Source organism: Chenopodium quinoa, unplaced genomic scaffold, assembly GCF_001683475.1.
Source record: "Chenopodium quinoa cultivar QQ74 unplaced genomic scaffold, ASM168347v1, whole genome shotgun sequence".
Classification (NCBI taxonomy): Eukaryota; Viridiplantae; Streptophyta; class Magnoliopsida; order Caryophyllales; family Amaranthaceae; genus Chenopodium; species Chenopodium quinoa.
The window spans coordinates 1643982-1664203 of NW_018744290.1; the positions used below are offsets into that span (position 1 = coordinate 1643982).

Here is a 20222-nt window from a genome sequence, read left to right on the forward strand (position 1 = left end):
TTAAAAAAGTCTCTAAGTTGGTTAGAATGATCTGGAAAAGCAAGTATTAAGGTATGATCCCAAGTCTACACTATTCACATCATTAGAGGCACAACATACACCAAATCAAGGGAAGAAAAACACCAAGTATTATACAGTGGTCTTAAAACTCTGAAGAACATCATCCAACGAATTTTGGATAAAGATATTGCAAGTGAAACTCAGCAGCCTTCACTCTGCACCTATATTCAGCCCTTACAATGCACTTATGCACCTTGACAAAATACTGTAATGGGAGTCACCAGCTTGTTGCTACAAGTAACTGATGGCTGATTTACGGAAAAGCAACTGCAGGAAGCTGAGGCTTGGTAGCAAAATTTGATTTACGTCACCTCCTAACTTCAAAGAAGTTCTGTTACACATATTGTTCATCTCAACCATTTGATCCTTTGCTAGGATTGCACATCTTTATTCAAAGCATCAAACACACTTTTCAAAGTTACATCTTCCACAATCACCACTTTGTCCCTCGACTTGGAACCTGAACCAATAGATAACATTGCCTCTTTTTAACACCAATAACCTGTATAAAGATAATGTGTTAGAATTCAAGCATCTCTCAGAGGAGTGTTGAGTTAGAAAATGTATGGCATCTGGCCAGAGTTGGTCTATTTGTACAAGACAGATGAAGAGGTTATTTAGCATGCTTGAATTGACTACCCAACCCTTGCTGTCTGGTTAGCTGTTGTTCCCAATTACTTAAAGGCACACAGGTAATTTCAATAACTGTTGCATGTCTCACAGACTCACAGTTTACACATTATGAAACTTTCCAATAATTTCAACATCACCTGTCCGCTCAAAAGAAAACCCAAGTGGCATTTTGAAATGGACTAAGAAGAAAGCATTAGCCTAGAGGGTGGATATTAATACATTTTAGGGTCCTCCAACATTCTCTATGATGAAATTTTGAGATACAAAACTTCTTCCTTTTGAGATGATTCCTCCTGAAGATCGGAGGTATGAAACTTTAATGTATCTCAGGATTCATCTCAAAAGGAAGAAGTTTTGTATCTCAGGAGGAAGAAGTATATATCTTTAGGGATACAAATGTCAGATTCACAGCTAAAAACATAAGAAATAAGGGCCAATAACTTCAAATAGAGAAAAAAGTTCAGGGATGATAAGTCTAGAGAGTTTGTCAAGTGAAAAGACCGGAGTATATATCTTTAGGCTAGCCATTTTCTATTGATACAATACTAGAACATATGCAGTTGGCATACATGGTCCAATGGTCCTAGACTCTTTACAAGAAAACAATGTCCATAACCACATAAATGTGCCAAAACAATGAAACGTACATATACATCCTTAGACGGGGATATTTCAGCAGATTTCAGACCTCAATCGCCTCATGATATCATCCCACATTTTGAAAATAACAATTTCTCTAAGTTATCTCTATCTAACAAGGTATCCAGCTTACAATGGCAGCAACAGAAAATTGGCATGTAAATGCATTCTACATAATCAACTGATCAGTGAAATTGAATGGTGCATTATCACACACATCATCTAACCAATATCCAAACAACTAATTTCGTCAAGCAACCCAATAACAACATGACTGTCCAACAACAACAATACAATAATAAGTTTAAGATTAGAAGTCCATTACACATGATTAATTGAAAGTTGAAACCACAAGGAATCCATAGCAAACAAAGCTAGAGCTTGATACTAATATATTTGTTTGATATACCTAATTAGCTCAGATGCAACAGTAATCAAAATACTTGCCAGTCCATTTTTTTTTTTCAAGAATAAAAACATTCGACCACAAAATTTTACAGGGATTGAATTGTATGTTAAACCAAAGACAATTACCCAGAAAAATAAATGGAATATTAAACACCCTTCAAATAAAAATGAATTCATGCATATTAGTGTTTCAAAAAAAAATTCATGCATATTAGAAAATTATGAATTGGAAAACAAAAATTAAAATTACACCCCCAAAAAAAAAAAAAAAAAAAAGATAGAAGGATGAAACATACAGAGCTGATGAAATCGAGTAAAGCGGCATTAGCTTCACCATCTCTAGCTGGTGCATCAATCTGTACTCCTACTGCCTCCTCACCTACATCTTTTTTTTTTTTTTTTTTTTTTTTTTTTTTTTTTTTTTTGCAATAAATTAAAAAATTCAGTATTTAATAAATTTGAGGATAAAATCAGAAGTAGGAAGAGAGAGAATAAAAATACCAGTGATGGAGGAGAGTTTGGAGCCGGGTTTAGCGTGGATTGTGATGGCAACGGAAGAAGGTGGAATTGATTTTAGACAAGACGGAAATTCATTGGGTTGATTCTGACTCGCCTGAATTTGCCGAGTTGACTCGCTGGTTGCTTTGCCTTTCTTCGCCGGTGCCATTGTTCGCCCACTGATTGATTTTACATGGGAGAACTTTAAAAGATTCGATCTTTGTATCAGAAATCAGAACATTATACTAAAGTGCTATTATATGGTCTTTTTGGTTTTCTGGAATTCTTTTGTTTTTGCTTTAGGTGCTAGAGCATATTAACAAGTCAAAATTAATTTGTGATATTATTGAGTATAGATTTTTTTTTTTTTTTGGGTGATTCGAGGTTTGTTATACTTTAGCAATTCTATTACGGAGCAATTTTTAATGAGGGAAACTCTCCCAACAAACGTTGTTGCATTTTTAAGACTCAAATTAGAGATAGAGACTTCTGATTAAGTTGGAATAACTCTCTTATCAGCTGATCCTAATATTTGTTGGTGTAGAACAAGTTAGGTATATAATTGGATATTTGAAATTAACTTGACTTTGATCAAGTTTTGATTTCTTTTTGAGATAAGCAAAGAACATTGCAATGTTTACAATTAAAGAGGGGAGGTTCAAACCTAAAACAAGTAGATCTTAATATACCTTTATTTCTTGTTTGAAAGCTTTTATTATGTAATCCTTGAATCCTTGATGCCATTTGAGCATTGAAGATTGATTCAACCTAACAACTTCAATTGAAGTTCATGACTATGCATAATGAGGTAAACAGATCTAAACTTGTCCTTGAGGCCATTTGATTATGGGGCCAATTTTAATACAAAGAAGTACATGAAGCCAGAAAGAACAAGAATTCTTCATTAAATGATTGAATATTGATACAACATAATACCAACGTACTTAGACGAGTGAGTTGTAAAGCACAGATCCTATCAAGATAGTTGAATTCTATGCCAGTCTATCAGAAAATAGCTAGATTGCTGGCTTACAATCGATAGGTTAGATTGCATACATCTAGGGACCTATGAATATCCTATCCTTGGTGGGAAGTGGGAACCATGCAACATACCTCAGTTGGTAGAATCGGCAAAACAGCCAAGGGAAATATTTCAGTTCCATCAAGTACACACATCTACAACTTCATTATCCTGATATATTTCAATGAATTGTCCTAGAGACCTAGACTGCTAGACAGGCTGTTTCAGATCATTTCTTCAATCTTCAGTTTTCAAATCCAAGGAGTCACCTAATTCTCCACTTAGATAGATAGTGCAGAATACCTCCACGATTATAGTCATAGCCTCTCCTTTGTTTGCATGAAGAATCTATGGCAGTAAAACTCTTCAAATGACAACCTGTCAGCTGCAAAAAAGAGAAAAATCAAAAGACAAATAAACACACACCATATGAATAGAAAATTGAAGAGAGGCATCTACTAGACATGGCTAATATACCAACCTGGATTTACACACAGCAGCCCAGAGCAGATATCAAAGCAATCTGGATGTATGGTTTGTCGTAAAAGCTCTGGAAATGGAAGGCCTGTAGAAGTCTTGATGTTCTTCAAGAGCTGAAGATGAAGAAAAAAAACCCCAAACATAGAAATTAAAATAAATTGCAGCATGCTTACAATTGAAGAAAAAGAAGAGCATTACCTGAACATTAGTCCTGCCATGGAAAGGTGGATGACCATTTAAAAGTTCAAAAAGGATTGCCCCAATGCTCCATAGGTCAACCTAGAGCAGAACACACTGCTTACATAACTCATTGCAGCTCTTTCATAATTATGAAAAAAAGAAATTTCTTACCTTATCATCATATCTTTGAAACTCCAACATTTCAGGGGCCATGTACAAAGGTGAGCCACAAACAGTTTCAGCATGATCCCCTGAGTGTAAAACTCTGCAAGTTAAGAGCAGTAGGAACATAGTGAAGATTACTACAAACATGACATCTACTTATTGACATGATGATAATTGGAAGGGCATCATATAAATTTAAGTAATAAAGCATAAAAATCTCCTTCAGAAAAAAAATAAAAAAATCAGCAAGGACAGCAACATCACAGTGCTAGCGTGAATCTTTGACAACTTACCTCGAAAGGCCAAAATCAGCTATCTTTAGTAGTGTGTTGCTGTCAGAACTCGATAATAGAATGTTCTGCAGACCCAGACATGAATTTTTTTTAACAATCTTCAAAAGCTAGGGCTTTCTATATTATCGGTTTCAAAAGTGAGATTGGTTGGGATATCCAGTCTTTGTTAAAATAGTTGTAAGAACAGTAGAGAGCTTTCATGTACAGAATGCTCACATGTCCCTGATTCAGAAACTTACCAGCTCGGGAACTCGAGGAAACTAAAAGTAAGCCTCTTCTTTAATGGCCATAAGTTCTTGTCCTTCATGGATCATTAAGTCTCAAAGTGACCATAATTTCTATATATAAACCTAAATTAAGTTTTACGAGCATCACAAATGGTGGAAGGTTGCAATTTCTGTTCACTATTCAGAATTTCAGAGTGTTGCCAGAAAGAAAGACCTCATCCATTGACAGTTATTATGAGGCATCAAACTATGATATTCACTCCTAAGTCCTAACATATCTGATCACTTTTTGAAGATCCAAGCTTTCTCACCAAAATACACTAGCAAACCCAATCATATTTACCTTAAATTTACAAACTTATAATGATACTACATTACTACCATACTAAGGTGACTGGGACAGGGATTCAGGGTGCTGACGACATGCATAAAAAGCCTAATGCTCAATGTATTTTAACATGAATGATATATTCAGCCTCACGTAACTTCAGCACATAAACACTATCAATACCTGTGGCTTCAAATCTCGATGGACAATTTGATGGCTTCGCATAATGCTTAAACCAGCACCTGCAATTGTTTTTAAATGAGATTTTATTATCTTCACATGAGTTCATGAATTACAAATTTCTGTATCAAAAAATGGGCACACTATGAAACCTACTAACCTAGTTGATACATAAAGTCTCTAGCTATTTGCTCTTGGACTCCACCACGGCGACAAATATAAGAAGCTAGATTACCCCCATCACAAAATTCAAAGACCATATATAAACAACCTTCAGCCTGAACAAAGAAAAGATTAAGTGTATGATATATAAACCATCTGCATGATGAGAATCCTTTGAGAAACCAAATTTCTAAAACTTTTCACAATTTCCATACATCAAACCAAAACATAACCCCCAAGATCAAGAGGTCCAGATGTACGCAAAAAATTCCGTAACATTATATCCCAATAATAACCCAATACCGAACCTCCCCAACTCTGATACAGTGATACCACTGCAAACATACCGCAAGAGGTTCATTTGTACGCAACCTTATCCCAAAACTAACAACGAAGTTGACCCAACCCCCCCACCCCCATAAAGAACCCATCAAGCTTACACACATCACCCATTACATCCAAATTGTCGGAACTGAATAATTCTACAAAAATTACAGAACAAAAAAAAAAAAAAAAACAGCAGCACAAATCACAATATTCCAATAAAATCCTCAAAAATTGCATATTATCCACAAATTAATTACACTCAACTGAAAAGGAAAATATAAAAATGCTAACAAAAATTAAATTCAAATGAACAACAACCAAAAACCCAGAAAAAAAATAATCAAAATTTACAAAGTTGGTACCAGAATTTCAGACTGACAAACCTGAAAGAAATCCAGAAGACGGATAATATTAGGGTGATTAACAGTAGATAAGAAGTTAATCTCACAATCAAGGCAAGCTTTAAGATTTGGGGTTAACTTGGAAAGTGTGATCTTCTTCAAAGCTACATCCTTCAAATCAGGGTTTATCCTATGATTAGCTCTCCAAACACTTGAAAATGGGGTTTCACTGATTTTCTCTCTCAATATGAAATCTCCAATCAACCTTTTTTTGTTTTTGGTGGTTGTTATACAAGTATTCATTCTCGATTTTTTTGTCTTCAAATGGCATAGAGTAATGTTCAGATTATTATTGTTGGATGAAATTTTGGAGGATACCATAAAAAATTGTGAATTGGGTAAGGATGATCAAATGGTCCTATCTGTGTTATAAAAAAAAAGGGCTGAAAAATTAAAATGACTTTTTTTTTTTGGAGGGGATTATAATTAATTAGTATAAATTTTTTTTTTTTTTTTTTTTTTTTGAATGGAGACTTAAAAATTACATTTGAAATGAAGTATAATGGTCAAGAGTAATTTAAGAATGCGATAATGTTATACGTCAATTAGTGTAATTATTTTTTTTATTCTATTTATTATTTTCACTTTTAGCTTCTTATATGCAATCCTTAAAGCTGTATGTATTTTTTTTTTATCGGTGATTTCATATACCTAAATTAGTTGTTTTATTTTGATTAGTATGTAGTCACGTGCTTTTTTGATCACATGAAGTTGATCGAGTGTGTTTAACTATGAGTTGCTAAAGCGGATGTAAACTCGTTTAGTTAGTACATTAAGTTTATGGGAGTGGTATTGGTATTCGAGACATGAGATTAAGCCTTGTCAACCAATTATCCTTTAGGGCCTTCTTTACACTTTGAATTAAAGACATTGAGTTGGATGGTAACATTTGGAACACATTGATTCACTTGCACATGAATGATACATTAGTAGAATATACACTATCAAATTCTGCACTTCTAGCTTTTGTACATAATTGGAAGGTTCAAATTGAAAATTATATACATGTAATGATGTAAATTATTTTCAGGATAAAAAAGATTTGATTGAACACCTCATTGTCAAACTACAAACTCCGGTAAATAGCCAAAGTTCACAAGTCAAGACAACAATCTCCTCTCGCTTCTTCATATTGCAAGTTATCCCGTCTTTAAACCTCTCCAGCTCTCCCTGACACAACTTTATACACCTTAAAAAATGACAAAGATCAAAGCTTTTATACACACAGCAATATAAGTCATCAATCAGATATATAACCTCTACAGAAACCAGGCATAACTAAAAACACAAGGCCCGGCTCTGACAGTCTTTGTAATTCTTTCAACCCCCTTCCCTACCCTCCTCTCAGTTGTTCACCACTCCCTTCATCTAAAAGGTGCTGGTGCAAACATGTACTTGTAGATGAAAACCGCAAGGCCAGAACTCCAGAGCAAGACAATATTCACAAGAAAAGAAGTCCGATAATGGTAGAAACTGCTCAATATTTACTAGGATTTCCCCCCTGAAGCTCCTTCAGCAGAATCGCAAAACTTACGGGAACTTTTCCCTTGACTAAGTAACAACTCCTTCAAATCCTTATAGCTCCGGAGCTCTTCCAGAGCATCAGCTGTTGTCCTTGATGTGGCAAGGCTTGACGACAATATGCTTGTGCAAGTCCCCTTCTGAGACTGTTGATCATCTGGTTTGAGAGCAGGTTCTTCATTGTCACGCCAGCTCACAGCCTTAGAGGCCATCAGTGAATCCTGTCGAAGAGGTGGAGCTTTCTTCAGCATTAATACCAGGGCACCCACTTTAGCATCTTGGGATTTTCTAACAGGAGCGGATCCTCCTGGTTCCAGTGGGTCATTTGTTTTCCCTTTCTGATCGAAGGACCCAGGCCTAAAGAATGTGTGGAAAAATAATGAGCATGCGCCAAATTAAGCAAAAATAAATTTAGGAAACGAAAGGAGTTCCAAGCAGACAAAGAAATAGAACAAATATGATGGTTGGTAGAAAGGTAATCATTGTTTCTTTATTCTTTGGACACAATGTAATAATTTCAAGCAAAAGTGGTCTATAAAGACAAGTCTTTGTCCAAATCCTACAGATACATATGCAAGGAGCAGGAGCCTATTTTAGGCATGAAAATTCTACAACCTGGTCAGCTAAATATGAAAAATTGAGCAAAGAGAGAAATCCCTTCACATATTTCAGATAGATTATTTTCAAGCACAATTGGTTGCCCAACCCCAATTAAGCAATTTCACATCCTACTGAATCCATTCTCTTTCAAACTTACTAAATAGACAGCAACATAAGAAAGATGCAACGAAGATGCAATTTCACATCCTACTTCCTATTTACAAAATTATACTGTAGTTTACATTGCTCCCATAAGATGCCCTGACTATTCACAGCAGGATACAAAATCCCCATACCTTGAAAGTGCACCATTATGTCCTTAATTACTCCATCAAACACATCACATAGTGTCCCAGATTTGGATCATGACAAAGAAGATCACAATTTTATTCCGTTACCTGATAAGGGATGCAAATTGCTAAAAACGGCACAAAAAAAGCTGGAAGATATATAGTGCATAGAACCACAATGGCATTGTAAAGACAAACATTGACCTTATTCATGCTCACCCTACTCTATTGAGTAATTGTGGAGCTGATGGATATGAACAAGCTTCTATTACAAGGGATTCTAGCCTGGTGCTGATAATTCTTTTATTTTTTTCTTCTTTTCTTCTTTTTTTATTTATTTTTTTATTTATTTTAATTTTTTAAACCTTTTCCATCCTGAGCTTTAGGAAACATAAAAGATAAAACTATGTCTATCCTCCTCACCTTATTTTTCCCAAATTTTAGCAAAGTATGTTGAGATATAGGCTAACAAGTTCAAATAACGACTAATAATACAGATAAGGACGGGCTACTCAACTTTTAAGTTTCAACAACTTCAGAAAAATCAGATGAGTTCAGATAAGTAGATTAAGGTATTGATAAGATATGATACATCAATTGATTCATTAACCTATTCTTTTATATCAAGTATTACTTATTGCTGGACATTAGGGTTTACTACTTTACTCCAAATGTTTAAAAATCAAGATTCGGACACAAAGTAGTCTCGCCATAAACACAAATCGCAAACAATTATATATCTAACCCTGAGCCCTGCCATGAATCTTGGTGCACTGACTTCTAAGTTCATAATTTCATACGAGTTGGTTTGTAAATATTACACCCAATCACCAACTACTAAGTCAGTCAATCAAAATCAAAGCCTTAATCCCATAAGTGGGGTCGGCTAACATGAACCAAATTTGATTATTCCGTGTAGTCATCGACATAAGTCTTCCTCCTCCATCCCTTACGATCCAATGCTTCATTCTCATGCACATCCATACACTTCATATCCTTCCTAACTCCTTCCAACCAAGTCATTTTCGGTCTCCCTCTCCCTCGTTTAACCCCTCCATGGTCCTACTCTTCGCACCGGTGCACCCTCGGGTTTTCGTCTTATGCCCAAACCAACGCAGGCGATTTTCCCTTAGTTTATCTGCAATGCCTGCCACACCTACTTTCTTGCAAATAACCTCATTTCTGATTCTATCTCTTAGAGTGTTCCCACACATTCACCATTACATACGCATTTCTGTAATCTCCATCTTTTTAATGTGCTCCTTCTTAGAAGCCCAACATTCTGGTCTTATGGCAGTCCTGTAAAATTTTCCCTTCAACAATAAGGGAATGCTTCGGTCGCTCCCGTGGCCGCTCTCCATTTAAGCCACCCCGACTTAATCTTGTGGGTCACGTCTTGATCAATGTCACCATTCTTCTGGATGATCGACCCTAGATACTTAAAACATTCACTAATGGTCAAATCCTTTCCATCTAAACTCACCACTTCATTGCTTGTCCCCCTCTGAGTACCAAAACGACATACCAAATACTCAGTCTTAATCCATAACTTAAACCCTCTAGATTCCAACCTTTGCCTCCATTGCTCCAACTTGGCATTAACCCCATTCTTAGTTTCATCCACCAAAACGATATCATCTGCGAACAACATACACCATGGAACCTCATCTTGAATTGGTCTAGTTACTAAGTGAATCAAGAAATTTACTTCCCACTTGGTAATCCATTAAAGAGTAGTGTTAATTTCCCCAAAATATTGACAAACCTAAGATATTACTCCGTATGTAATTTGACTCTTTATTTTCGTCACGATTTTAAAGATTAAACCAATTTCTCTTCAATAGCACCAATGAAGTGACATGAACAAGTAGCCCAAACAAATCAAGCAGGTAATCCAGAAAGATATCCAACAGTATCCTGGTGTAGTTGCCTGAGATGGAAAAGCAGACTATCTAGTCCGCAGAACATACCATTGCTGACGAGATACCATCTCAAGAAAGCCAAAGAAAATGTAGCCAGAAAGGAAGGCTAATGTTCTACAAGGCTTGAGGCCATGAACTGGCATGCGAAACTCGCTTCGCATTTTATCAATTTAAAGTTTTTACACACTTATTTTTTCCAATGAAACGTGTCTGAATGAACATATGAATTTAACATAATAACAATTTACCTGCTACCCATGTCATCGTCATCCACAACAAACGGGCAAGCAAACTCAGTATCATCAAAATCATCATGAATTGATGGCCTACTGGAACTCCTAGAAAAAGAGATGCCTGGAGAGCTGTTGGTTGATACCCTAGGCCCAGAATATCTTCCACTTTCATCTCTGCCCAGAGAAAACTGCAAAACAGGAAGATTAAAGCACCATTCAAGGAAGAAAGTTACAACTGAAACTATAAAGAAACACGGACTTAGAAAATCCATGACTCAAGAAATACCTTCTCAACAGATGAACCACTTGGACCAGTAGATCTATCTGACTTTAAAGTGGTCGCTCTTGTAAGCTTAGGGGGAGGAGAAGGACGCAAGATTTGCCTGTTGAAAGCATTACTCACAGGAATTCTGACAGGAGCACTTTCACATCGCAACAGAGCCTTGGAACCATCAGTATTAGCGATGTACATTGGTGGAGAAGGTGAGGGAGAGGGAGAAAAGACAGGGGAAGGCCAATACTCATCGTAGCCAGTATTTTTGCCAGTAGCTTGAAATGTTTCAGGTAAGCGTTGAGGCAAGCTCAAAGGTGGGGGAATTCGAGACTTACACTTAGATACTGAAGCATGAGAATCTGAGTACGTGGGAGATGGAGATGGTAAATTTAATAATGGTGAGGCTTGATAATTTTCATAGCTCCAGCTATGACGTCTTGAAAATGGGGAATAAGATGGGGAGCCATGAGACCTGGGAAGAGACGGGAACCTTTTAAGTGGATCTGCTAATGGGCTACCGACATAGTCTGGTATGAACTGTGGAGACATAGGAGTCGATGGTTCTGAGCTCACATCAGACAGTATAGATCGATATGATACTGAAAGACAGAGTTTACCACATGAAGTATCAACTGGGGCAAAACTAAATCGCTGCATCTCACTCTCTTCTTTCCTCGTGAAGGGCTCAACAAAGGTAGACACACGATGTGTAAGCGTGTATGTATGAATTTGTCCAGATGAAATGAGATCTCTGAAGAGTTTGTATGCAGGCAAAAGTCGTATAGTTACATATAACGATCTCAAAAGCACAATTGACTTCTTATATAGCGAATGCAAATTACCACTAGATTTTTTGCTGCCTAGACCACCATCTCTACTCTTTCGGCTCTCATACTGCACCACCCATCTCTCTATAATTTTTTCATTCCTTGGTACAACAGCAGGCTCATCAGGTTCCAAGTTCATAAAATTTGAAACCTGATCTTTCAATGTTGGATTCTTTACAAAATCCCTTTGAGGAGAAAAGTTGACAAAATCCCGTTGAACCAGGATCACGTCAACTACCATGGGTTCAAGATTACTCTGACGCCAAAAATCAATATTCTCCAAGGCAGCAGGACATTCCCTGAGGGCTAAATTAAACCATTTGTCCCTAGTCCTAAAACTCGAAGAAGACGAGGATGATGATGATGGAGACGACACAACCTGCTCTCCACTATAATGCCGCGAGGACATGTAAGGTGACCTCGATTCTAGTATTATCTGAAGGGTCTTAGTGAAAAACTCAGTTATAATTTGCTCCTTTTTCGCGGTATCTGAGTGAACATTACCCCGAGATGATGCCATACCTCAAAACTACCAAAATTTTCACAAAACCCCAAAAATCCAAAATTGTATAATTCAACTTCAAAGGCCAAAAAACCCAGAAAGTAAAGAATTTATCAATGTCCAATTATCCACTTGATTATCATTCTGTAACAAATAACAAAACAAAAAAACAAAAGAAAAAAATCAACGATCATCTAACCATCACAAAATTCACCATTAACACAAATTACAATTAACCAAATTACTACACTACAAAATTAATCATATAACATAGAATTAAAAAAATATGGGTAGTTAAAATTTGAACTTATAAATGATCATACAGTAGCATATTAAAAATTAAAGGAAAACCCAATTCATAAAATCCAAAAAAAAAGGAGAGAGAAAGTGGACTTACTACTCCAACTGCGATAAACCCAGTTAAGGGCTGACAATTCCGAGTTGAATTGGGTTTCCTGGAAATTGAAGAACCCTAAAATGATGGTAAAAAAATCGGAAAATAAGGGGAAAAACCGAAAAAGCACGAAAAAACAAACAAAATAAAATCCCAGAAATCAGTTTTTTTTTTTTAATTTTTATTACAACGAAAAAGTGATGGAAATTAAGCAGAAAAATTCAAAAAAGTCAAGCGAAGTAAGGGAGGAAGAAAGACTGAAAACTGAAAAAATTGACTGCAAAACAAGAGTTTAAACACAAGACAAATCTCTTCTCCCCCAAACATGGTCTTATCTGCTTCATAAATCATAACATAACATCAGCTTAATTTTAATGTTTATGGAGCCCCTTTTAGGTTTTATTGTGGGTCCCACTATTTGGCCCAATCATATCTTTACACGTCATTATATATGTCTATATTTGGAAACTTGTCATAGGGGTTATATTGGGATTATTGGGTGTGAGTGTTATTATTTGATATATTTTTTAATATATAAGATTATATTGCATTGTTGTTCCAAAGTTAAAATATATACTCCACTCGTTCTGGGTAAGTTTATCCCAAAATTGAAACTTATACTTCAAATTCTGCCATATTAGATTTTCACTAATTTTTAATTACTTTTTTTTATTATTCAGACTCATACAAGACTTTCTCCAATTTTACACATTATTCCAAAACTCACTCCACATTTACTTATCCAATTAATATTAATAACATTAATTTATTATATATTTATTTCATTTATAAATTATTTTTTAAATGGTGAGTTGGCAGCTCACTATTGGACAACATAATTATTTTTGTCCTTTAGTATAATCTCAAGATGAGTTTTGGAATCCAAAACTCATCTCAAGACTATATGTAGTCTTGGTAGAGATTATTGCTAGAGTCTTGCTCAAGACTCGTCTAAAGCCTCATCTCAAGACTAAGGATTATGTTTGCATTATTTGTTTTTTCACAAAAAAAAAAATAAAATAAAAATAAAATTACTATTAATAAGTTTAATTGTCTGTTAGTAAATATATATAATTTAATAACTTTGATAAAAATAAAATAAAAAAAAAACAAAAAAAAAAACAATCTTTTATAATTATATTATTAATAAATAAATGATAAAGGGATATATGATGCATCAAATGTGGTCAACACTATGAAATGTCACTTTTTTGGTTATGCTCCAATCTACTTAGTGTATGTTGATATGGCAGAAGATAGCTTTTTGTTTGATTCGTTTAGTATTTCTCATGTGAAAAGGGCATGTAATATCGTAGCCCATATAGTTGCTAGGTGGGACACGTATGGTAACTCGGAGTACATTTGTATGGGTTCTTTCCCGAATGACATTTCTTCATTGGCGGAAATTGATTTGATTTAATAACATGCTGGAGTTATCTTATTTCAAAAATAAAATAAAATAATAATAACTTTGATAATATTGTTAATATTTTGTATTTATACAGGTTTATTCGTTTCAAGAAGTATTTATACAATGATAAAATTCATGTCCATACGATGTCATGTAATATGATTGAGTCCATTCGAGTCTAGTCATATTTGATTGATGAGATTTGCAATTCAAGTTGAGTCAAGATTGAATAATGGTTAAATCGAATCTATTTGGGTTAGGTTCAATTTTTGATTAGGTGGGATCAATTTGAGTCAAATCGATTGTATTAATAATATAGTTGAAGTCATGTGGTAACGATAAAGTCTACTATTAAATGAAATTATAGTATCAATTTTCAAACTTTAATATTTCGAATTTGAATGTTTTTTTTTTTTTTTTTTTGGTGTTCCACCCATTTCATCTTTTAGGCTAATCCGGATTCGAGGATCAGTTTTAGGTGGTTAGGTTCCACTCCCCTCCCAATTGTTGTTGCGAGGGATTGATCACACAGCCCTCCCTACTAAGTGTAGAGGCTGTAGCCCCAATCACCACTACACCAACAACCAATTGGTTGAATGTATTTATTTGGTACATGATGTCCAATCTAAAAATACGAGTATCCTTGTATTAATTCAGTTTTTGGGTATTATTGGTCGTTGAATAACTAATTCAAGATCAATTTTGATTTGTATATCCAATCCATACTCAACCCTAATATGAACCCTACTATTTGGGTCTTTTGTAACCCTAATATGAACCCAAATAATTGATCTTTTATAAGTGAACTAATTTTGAATCATTTAAATCAAAATAATGAACATGAACTGCCGAAGTCGATAGTTGGACTGGAATATTTAGAAAAAGATGGGCTCAAAAGTATCTGACTCAGCCCAATGTTGGCCCATTATAATCATACAAAACTTACAATGAGGTCCATAACGGGCATAGCCAACCGGCCCAGCACTCTTAGTAGCCCAATTCATATATGAACCATAAACTTACGTAACTATTGTATTACAACCTTATTTTTTATGAGTTGTAGATAGGGATGGCAATGAGTCCTGGACCCGACCCATATTTTAGGGTCTAGGTCCTTTAATTTTAATTATATACTCCTAGACTCTAGAGTAGCTATCTATTCCTACACCCCCTGTCTAAACGATGCGTAAACAACCCAATAACCCGACTTTCTGCAATTGTGAGGACCGCACAATAACCACACTTTTTACCCCCCTCCTATAAATAAATAAATGAATAAATTTCAATCCACCATTTCATTTCATTTTCTCTCTCCTTACCCATTTTTCTCCATATTCTCTCTCTACATCCATGTTTCGCATTTTCTCTCTCCAAACTCATTGATCTACTTTTTCTAATCCAAAAATTTCTATGAATTTGTGAAAAAATATTAATAAAAATTGTTCAATCACTACAGAATTAAACCAAACAAGGTCGAAATTCGAAAGAATAAGTGATTCAGAAAAAGTATGAACCCTAGGTTTTACTGATTTTTTTTTGTTGTGATGGTATTTTAGAACAATAATCGAAACATCACCATGGAAAATGCATCAACGTAAGTATTTACTACAATTTTAGTAATTTTTGTTCAAAAACTAGTAAATCAAATCAGTACATTCTTCAATTTTTTTTTTTTTTTTTTTTTTTTTTTTTTTTTTTTTTTTTGTACAACGAAGAAAACAATTTCAGAGAAGGAAAACAAAGATTCTGGAAAAATGTAAGTATTAATAAAATTAATTCGTAGTGAATTTTTTCTTTAGATGAATGTTCATTCCCATTTAGATAAATGCGTGCTCATTTATACATTAGTATACTATCATTCACATGTTTTTTTTTTATTTTTTTTGAATAAACTATCATTTACATATTAATAGATAATTAATATAAAAGCTCATTTATTCATTAATTCATAGACATTCGTGTAATAATGTTCATTTTTTTCATAGTTTGAAGTGGAAAATATTTTGATGAATGTTCATTTTTTTTTTTTGGTAAATGTTCAACACATAATAATACATGGTCATTCATAATTTCACATATTAACATACGATTATTAGAATTTTGATATATGTTCATATATTTTTTGTTATCTACTTCAAATGTTTCATGTACATTTTAATTTTGAATTGTTTCAAATATGTTTTTTTTTTCTCATATGAATATATGGTCAATCACATGATGATAGTTTCAAGATTTTATTCACGTATATATTTCATGTTCAACAATTTTTATCTTTCATGCATGATCATTTTCAAACTAATATATGCTAATTTATAAAGCAATGTACGTTCATTTTCATATTGAATTACGTAAATATGTTCATTTATGTATTATTAGTTGTTCATTTCCATATCGATAGATGGTCATTTCCATACTAATATATATTCATATATGTTCATTTATATACTAATAGATGTTCACTTTCATATCGTTCCTGTCAATTGTTATATTCACTCATGTTCATATTCATATAAATATTGGTTCATTTTAACTCTTATTCTAACCTTGCTCAAATCTAATACTGTAATTTATATGTTTTTTTTTCTATTAGTTAAACAAAGAATCGTTGATATAGTGAGATAGATCACACAATAGCAAGGAAAAAAGGAAGACAACAGAAACAAGGAGTTTAAGAAGACATGGATTCGTCAAGCAACATGAACCAATAACAAGAGCTTAAATTTTTCAAATTCGGTTCAAGATTTCATTTTCATTCTGATCATTTCATTTTAATAGATGTACATTGCAATATTAATGACATAAGATGTTCATTTATTTTAATACTTGTTTACTCTCAAATTAAAACATGTTTGTTTAAGTGTTATCATATTGAAAAATGTACAATTAAATTTGAATATTTATTCATTCTTATACATAAAGATGTTCATTTTGTAAGATACATATGTTCACTTTTAAATAAGTATATGTTCATATTTATAAACATCTAATTTTCATTTTGATAGATATTTATTACAAAGTACGATATTAATACACATGGTTATTCACATATTAATGTATATATATGTTCATTTTCAATTTAATATAAGTGTTATATTTTTGTAAAGAAGACTAAAAGACACTCAATTAAACTACTCATCAATACCAATAAAATAGTGTCTCTCCCATAATATACATGCATTAGATGCATGTAATTATGAAGCTACTAACTTTTTTTTAAAAAAATAAATTATTATATTGATAATGCACATCTTTATTATGATTCATTATCATTTTATTTTGAACAAGTAAATGCATTTATTCTTAAATAAAAATATACATATACTTAAATGTTTATTTTGATACTAAAACACCTATTATGTCATGAACTAGTTAATTTTTCTGATAAAATTTATTCTATCATGTAATAATTAACATTTACACATAAAAATATGAATGTTAAAATAGTACATATTCATACTTATATATGTTCATTTGCATATTAATGAATAGTCTATAACATATCTTATTACTTGTATGTAATTAAATTTTAGATACAGAGTACTTATTTGTTCAATAATAACTTTTGAAGGTAATTTGTTTTATAGATCAACTATTTTTTTTTGACACTTTATAGATCAACTAATTAATTTGCAAATGATACGTAAACCATAATAGGTGAATTTTAATTCTTCACAATTAGATGTTCAATAATTATAAATAATTAAATGTTTATTTACAATCATTAAAAAATATATGTTCATTTATAAAACAGTACATGTTCAATCACGGTGCATAAAAGTTTTCCAACAAATTCTCCTATTCGATTTTCGTTCCCCATTGTCATCTCAAATTAGCTCAAGCCGATGTGCTTCCTCTTATTGATTTATGGTGGTGGTGGTGGAGCGGTGATGCGACGAAATATCATCTCCTATATATATCTTATGCTGCTCCATATAATGGAAGCCTTTCTCCTCTACCGCCAATACGCGTTCCCCATTATGACCACAACAATCGCAATAATCACAAGTACAGGAATGCTACAAAAATCAATAATAATCAATTATTACAAAGTGAATCTAATAACAACCATTTAAAATACAAAAACAACAAATAATGCAAAATTAACAACCTACATTGTCAATTACGACACAGGATAACAAATATTATTGAATAGGAAAAATAAAACTAAATTCAAATCAATTAAATCGAAAAAATTGCAATCAAATCAAAAAACACAAATACATAAATCAATCGGATAGAAGAAATTCCAATCAAACCATAAATTAAAACTAAATAAAAATAGAACAATAAGAAGATTGAAAAATTCACTCCATGGAATTGAGCAAGAAATCTCCATGGAAAAAGAGAAAGAAAATTGAAAAACAATAATAAAAAAAAAACAATGGAGAGAGAAAATGAAATCAGTGAAAACAAGGAGAGAGAAAATGAAATTTGTGAAAAAGAGAAGAGAGAAGATGAAGCAAATTAGGTCTGTAAATATACTTGCTTTTATGGAAAGTAAAGAAAGAGAGGGAAAAAAGGGGGAAAAAAACATGCGAAAGGTATGTCGCTAGATGAAACGACGTAGTATAGAAGGGGGGGTGTAGGGGAAGCTGCATACACTAGAGTCTAGGGAAAAAATTGTACTTAAATTTTAGACCCGATGAGTCTGGGTCGGATCTGGGTTTGTGTTTAATGGGTCGGATCTGGGTCCAAAAAGTGTAGATCCAAACCCGACCTAGATCCGACCCATGACCCATTTTTATTTTTTATAAATAATAAATATATATCAGATATGATATTATAAAAAAAAACCACTTAATTAGATATACTAAATTAATAATATACGGAGTACTACGTAATTAGAGGTTGAGAAGATAGATTTTAGAGAAAGTCAACAAAACAGCAAGCAGCCAAGAAACTTAGTTTTTAAGATTTTTTTCATGCATTGCCTTTACTTTTTAATGAACAAATTATTTGTGTGTCAGAAATATGAACAAGTTTTTTTAATGCATCTTATTGTTTTCAAGTAGTAGTATAGTTATAAATTTGTAATATATATAAAAGATTATAAAAAATTAATAAAAATCATAATTAGACCCATTTTAGACCCAGGACCCGCTAGACCCAATAGATCAGACCTAGCAGGTCTGGGTCGGATATGGGTCCACCTCCAAAATTCCGGGTCTGCGTCTGGGTCTTGGTGGACCCGACCCTGACCCGACCTGACCCATTGCCATCCCTAGTTGTGGAGGCTTAATTTACCATAACATTGACCATATTTGGCTATTAGCGGTTAGCTAATAGTTGTGGTTGGTTGTATAATTTATCAATCGACTATTTCACCAAATGCCACTGAGCACTTTAATAATTCACCAAATGTCATCAGGGTTTTCAAAATTCACCAAATGCCACTGAAAAACAGTATGATGTCATGTCATGCCATTAATGAGGTTTGCTCGTTAGTTCTCCGTTAATGTGAATTGACGATTTTGCCTTTATTGTATTAAATGGCGCCATAAAGCCTTTTGACTCCCCGAATTGACCTAATAACTTAAATAATTAAAAGTTGAGGAGTCGAAGTCTTCATCCTCTCACCCTTCTCTTTTCTTCATGCAAAGTCTTCAGCAGTCAACCTTGCAATTCGATCAAGGTCGAAGCTGTTTCTAAGTCTAAATTTTGATCAGCAATTCAATCGGTAGTAGCACGAAGTAGTAATTGCGCTGGTATTTGGGGGAACTGAAGTCGTTGTTCGCAAGGAGGGGGAGCAGTGGTAGTCAATCAGAGCTTGAAAAATGTTGTTACGCTTCCAAAATAGCATGCAAGGTAACACTTTGTCCATCGATCTTCAATTCGAGTACTGATTTTGTCAATTTTTCCTGATAATTGAATTAATGTTAGGGAATGGTTGGTTGAGTTACATGTTGTGATGTTAAGTTTAAAATCATGTTATTTTACTGAATTATAGGTTTGACTGTGGCAAATGTATTTTTTTGTATGTTAGGGTTACACTTTTCTGTGATTTTGATTCATTATAATGAGATTTTGTGAAGTGTTAGAATATTATGAGGTTTGGCACGTGTGTGTGTGGATGTGAATTGTGTGTGTGTTGAGTAACTTGGTAATTTTTGTTGATAGAATGAGTAAAGTGTGGCTGAATGTCCACTGTAGAGATGGTGGTTTTGATCTGTTGGTTGATGATACAGACCAGACTAGTTTAATGGATTTGTTTGAGTTTATGTTTGAGGACTCTGTCAAGCAAAATGT

General features: G+C 33.7%; 3 protein-coding genes across 3 annotated transcripts; all 3 read right to left on the minus strand.

Annotated features, from left to right (window-relative positions):
• Positions 1-2885, minus strand: LOC110695191 (UPF0235 protein C15orf40 homolog). The gene is given in 4 exon segments (XM_021872409.1): positions 1-536; positions 539-562; positions 2037-2125; positions 2242-2885. Coding segments are annotated over 4 exon segments (384 nt in total). The 5' UTR covers positions 2408-2885; the 3' UTR covers positions 1-431.
• Positions 2886-3114: 229 nt separating this feature from the next.
• LOC110695190 (serine/threonine-protein kinase ATG1t-like) lies at positions 3115-6788 on the minus strand. The gene is made up of 8 exons (XM_021872408.1): positions 5985-6788; positions 5273-5390; positions 5116-5174; positions 4378-4442; positions 4091-4184; positions 3938-4018; positions 3741-3852; positions 3115-3644 (listed from the first exon to the last, which is right to left on the minus strand). The coding sequence occupies exons 1-8, from the start codon at positions 6321-6323 to the stop codon at positions 3577-3579; spliced, it is 936 nt and encodes a 311-aa protein (XP_021728100.1). The 5' UTR covers positions 6324-6788; the 3' UTR covers positions 3115-3576.
• A 113-nt stretch (positions 6789-6901) lies between these two features.
• LOC110695189 (autophagy-related protein 13b-like) lies at positions 6902-12920 on the minus strand. Its single transcript, XM_021872407.1, has 4 exons — positions 12569-12920; positions 10855-12315; positions 10584-10756; positions 6902-7880 (listed from the first exon to the last, which is right to left on the minus strand). Exons 2-4 carry the CDS (start codon positions 12187-12189, stop codon positions 7490-7492), a joined length of 1899 nt encoding a protein of 632 aa, XP_021728099.1. The 5' UTR covers positions 12190-12315; positions 12569-12920; the 3' UTR covers positions 6902-7489.
• Positions 12921-20222: the final 7302 nt, after the last annotated feature.

What these genes read in the sequence shown, in the direction of transcription:
- LOC110695190 (XM_021872408.1), bottom strand. Translation starts at nt 6,323, where the DNA reads ATGGTATCCTCCAAAATTTCATCCAACAATAATAATCTGAACATTACT. An exon ending in GTCTTCTGGATTTCTTTCAG is followed by an intron (nt 5,391 to 5,984) that starts GTTTGTCAGTCT and finishes TTCTTTGTTCAG; the next exon opens with GCTGAAGGTTGTTTATATAT. An exon ending in GCTGCTGTGTGTAAATCCAG is followed by an intron (nt 3,645 to 3,740) that starts GTTGGTATATTA and finishes TCTTTTTTGCAG; the next exon opens with CTGACAGGTTGTCATTTGAA.
- LOC110695189 (XM_021872407.1), bottom strand. Translation starts at nt 12,189, where the DNA reads ATGGCATCATCTCGGGGTAATGTTCACTCAGATACCGCGAAAAAGGAG. An exon ending in GTGGTTCATCTGTTGAGAAG is followed by an intron (nt 10,757 to 10,854) that starts GTATTTCTTGAG and finishes CCTGTTTTGCAG; the next exon opens with TTTTCTCTGGGCAGAGATGA. An exon ending in GACGATGACATGGGTAGCAG is followed by an intron (nt 7,881 to 10,583) that starts GTAAATTGTTAT and finishes CACATTCTTTAG; the next exon opens with GCCTGGGTCCTTCGATCAGA.